General features: G+C 55.7%; 1 protein-coding gene across 1 annotated transcript in view; it reads right to left on the reverse strand.

Annotated features, from left to right (window-relative positions):
* LOC108802626 (G2/mitotic-specific cyclin-B1-like) overlaps positions 1-146 on the reverse strand; it is a 5,789-nt gene extending 5,643 nt beyond the window's left edge. Inside the window, exon 1 of the mRNA XM_018574482.1 lies at positions 119-146. Coding sequence (XP_018429984.1) covers positions 119-146 — 28 coding nt within the window. The remainder of the gene's footprint in view (positions 1-118) is intronic.
* Positions 147-460: the final 314 nt, after the last annotated feature.

Below are 460 nucleotides of genomic sequence, written 5' to 3' on the forward strand. Positions count from 1 at the left end.
GGGGGGGAACAAACAAATAGTACCCACTGGGGTGGAAGCGAGTACACAAATAGTAGATTGCATACACATAGAACTCAGGAACGGGGAAGCACATAAATTGCACACAATTGATGGCGGAGACTCACCCGGGTGATGCGGACGGACATGGTGCCGATTCTGTTCGGTATCAGAGAGCTTCTACACTGTTCGGTATCGGCTAGCCTTTTGCAGCAATGTCTGAGTGACGGTTTCCGGTTCTCGCTTTAAGTCTCCCGGCGGCGGCTTCTATTGGTCAGTTCAGATTGTTCAGCTGCTTCTGATTGGCTGTATGCGCTAGCGGAATGCGTTTCCATGGAGGCAGCGGGGGCGGAGCCAGGACGTCCAGACAACGGTATGAGGCGTCCACAAACTCCCCCCCACCCCCACGAGCAGCTGTAACCCTGGGAATCGGTGCTGTCACCGCTCACTGGGGGGCGGCCTT

The sequence above is a fragment of the Nanorana parkeri genome, unplaced genomic scaffold, assembly GCF_000935625.1.
Source record: "Nanorana parkeri isolate BGI_ZX_2015 unplaced genomic scaffold, ASM93562v1 scaffold2987, whole genome shotgun sequence".
Lineage (NCBI taxonomy): Eukaryota > Metazoa > Chordata > Amphibia > Anura > Dicroglossidae > Nanorana > Nanorana parkeri.